This window comes from Copadichromis virginalis, linkage group LG3 (genome assembly GCF_057382275.1).
Source record: "Copadichromis virginalis isolate Kocher_CV1m ecotype Utaka linkage group LG3, C_Virginalis_male_GT1.1, whole genome shotgun sequence".
Lineage (NCBI taxonomy): Eukaryota > Metazoa > Chordata > Actinopteri > Cichliformes > Cichlidae > Copadichromis > Copadichromis virginalis.
The window spans coordinates 11,700,568-11,702,817 of record NC_140620.1 but is presented as its reverse complement, the minus strand read 5'-3'; the positions used below and the strand labels follow the sequence as shown (position 1 = coordinate 11,702,817).

The 2,250-nt window shown below is 45.7% G+C and overlaps 1 protein-coding gene across 1 annotated transcript; it reads right to left on the bottom strand.

Annotated features, from left to right (window-relative positions):
- Positions 1-241: 241 nt before the first annotated feature.
- LOC146712777 (nuclear factor 7, ovary-like) lies at positions 242-2,015 on the bottom strand. The gene has a single exon (XM_085444111.1). The coding sequence runs from the start codon at positions 2,002-2,004 to the stop codon at positions 622-624; it is 1,383 nt and encodes a 460-aa protein (XP_085300237.1). The 5' UTR covers positions 2,005-2,015; the 3' UTR covers positions 242-621.
- Positions 2,016-2,250: the final 235 nt, after the last annotated feature.

Here is a 2,250-nt window from a genome sequence, read left to right as displayed (position 1 = left end):
CCTCGGCACTTGTGCAGGTGAAACCAAAGGGAAGATATGCTTCACCATATTTTCTAGTCTTTGGCTTAGAATGAAGTTGGTTTCGAAACATATTCAGCGATGCTTCATATCCTGCTTTGAGTTTGTGTGGGCGCCCCGTGCTAGCAGTGTCCAATAATACACTGAAATCTCATTTGTGTCATGAAGAAAGTCTTTAATCAAACAGAATTCAAAGATCAGAAACATTTCATATATGGAGTTAAACATGAATCATTGTTTCAACAACATATTTATTGTTGTCATAAACAGACAAGAAGACAACAACAAACTGCTCCTCCCATTCAACACATGTCAGTCCATATCCCAGCAAACTAAATCATCTCCATTTACACATCAAATAGAAACATGAATCACTTGTAATGATTAGAAACTTGATAGAATTTCAAATCTAGTTTGGGGAGTCATTCAGTGAGAAACAGTGAAATGATTTTCCATGTGAAAAGGTGGACAGCAGAAACAGAAAGAAACAGTGAAACTAAAAGAGAAACAAAGAGCTTTGGAACAACGAGGCAGCAGGAGGACAGCTGCAGTTTAACAGCTTCAACTCACTGACAGGAAACAACATTAGAAACATCATCATCCTCAACTCATCTGCTGCACTGACACCTTCAACGGCAACACCTTCACTTCATCAACTGTTTCAATGTATGGAAACATCCTGTGAGTGAAAGTGTGTGTGAAGGTGTGTATGTGTGTGTTAGTATCAGGATCAGAGAACGACAGCTTTCCTCTGTTCCAGTCCAGATTCACTCTGATCCTCTGGAGCTTCTTCTGGACTGAGAGAGCAGTGAGAAGACCTGGTGGTGAACATGCTGAATATTTACCTTCATCAAACCCTATTACCCATAATCCAGACCATATGCTTCCCTTCCTCTGCACAGACTCTGCTAAGACACCCAGTACCCACACTGTACTGTCTCCAACCTCAACATCCCAGCTGTGAGTCCCTGAGTTAAAGCCCTCAGAGCCCAGGACAGAGATGTATAACTCAAACCGCTCTGGATTATCAGGAAGCTGCTGTTCATCTCCTCCTCTCACACTGGTCAGATCTTCAGACAGGATGAGTTCTGGATGAGCAGTGTTTGGGTCCAGGATGAGAGGAGTGTAGGAGACCATGTCCTTCATGTTGTTCCAGATGTTGAAGGTCAGGTTGCCCAGGTGTTTGGCCTGGTCTATCAGAGCTCCTGAGGGCAGCTGTGGATCATCCAGCAGGGGGCAGCGCTGGACTCTTTCCACTGCAGCCTTGTAGTTGTGCAGGAATGAGACGTCTTCAGCTCTCAGCTCCTCCTCTGTGGCTCTGACTGTGTCTGAAAGAGCTGCTATCTCTCTGCTCAGAGCCTCCATCTTCTCCTTCATCATCCCACTCTTCTGCTCCTCTTCCTCCCTCAGTGCAGCCAGCCTGGCCTCCTCTTCCTCTGCTAGAAACTGGTGAAGCTTCTTAAACTGCTCCTTAATCTGCCTCTCTGTGTGTCGGGCCTGGACCTTAATGTGTTCTGCTGTTTGATCAAACTTCACTTGAACTTCTTCACAAACCTTTAACTTCTTCTTTAAGGGCTCCAGAGTTTCCTGAAGTTCCTTCTTGTGTTGTTGTGCAGCTTCATCAATGGGTCTGCATCTGTGGTTGGTGTGTTTTTCTGAGTCTCTGCAGACGACACACACTGGCTGCTGATGGTACAGACAGAAGAGTTTGAGTTTCTCAGAGTGCAGACTGCAGAGGTCCTCTGAAGCTCTCTGATCTCTCTCCTGTAAGAACGACTCACACAGGTTCCTTAAAGCCAGATTTAAAGGTGGATTCTCTTTTGAAGATCTTCTCTTACAAACTGGACACTCGTGTGTTGGTCTCTCTATCCACCATCTATTCAGACAGACTTTACAGAAGCTGTGGCTACATGACAGAATAACAGGATCTCTGAAGACCTGCTGACAGACCGGACAGCAGAGATCCTCCTCTGATCTGGAAGCCATTGAGTCTGTGAGTGAAGCTGAAAACAGCAGACAGGAAGTACAGTCAGTCCTGGCTCCCCTCCCTCCTCTACCACCTTCACTGAAACTTCCTTTGAGTCGTGTTTTTGCTCAAACTCACATTCAGTGTGTGGAGCGTCAGCAGCTTGAAGCAGCAGTGTTGGAGTTTTCCACTTTTCTCTCCTGTAGCTGGACTCACTCAGAGGAAGCTGCTAGTTTGGTCTGAGCTCAGTCTGATCGTCTGTGCGT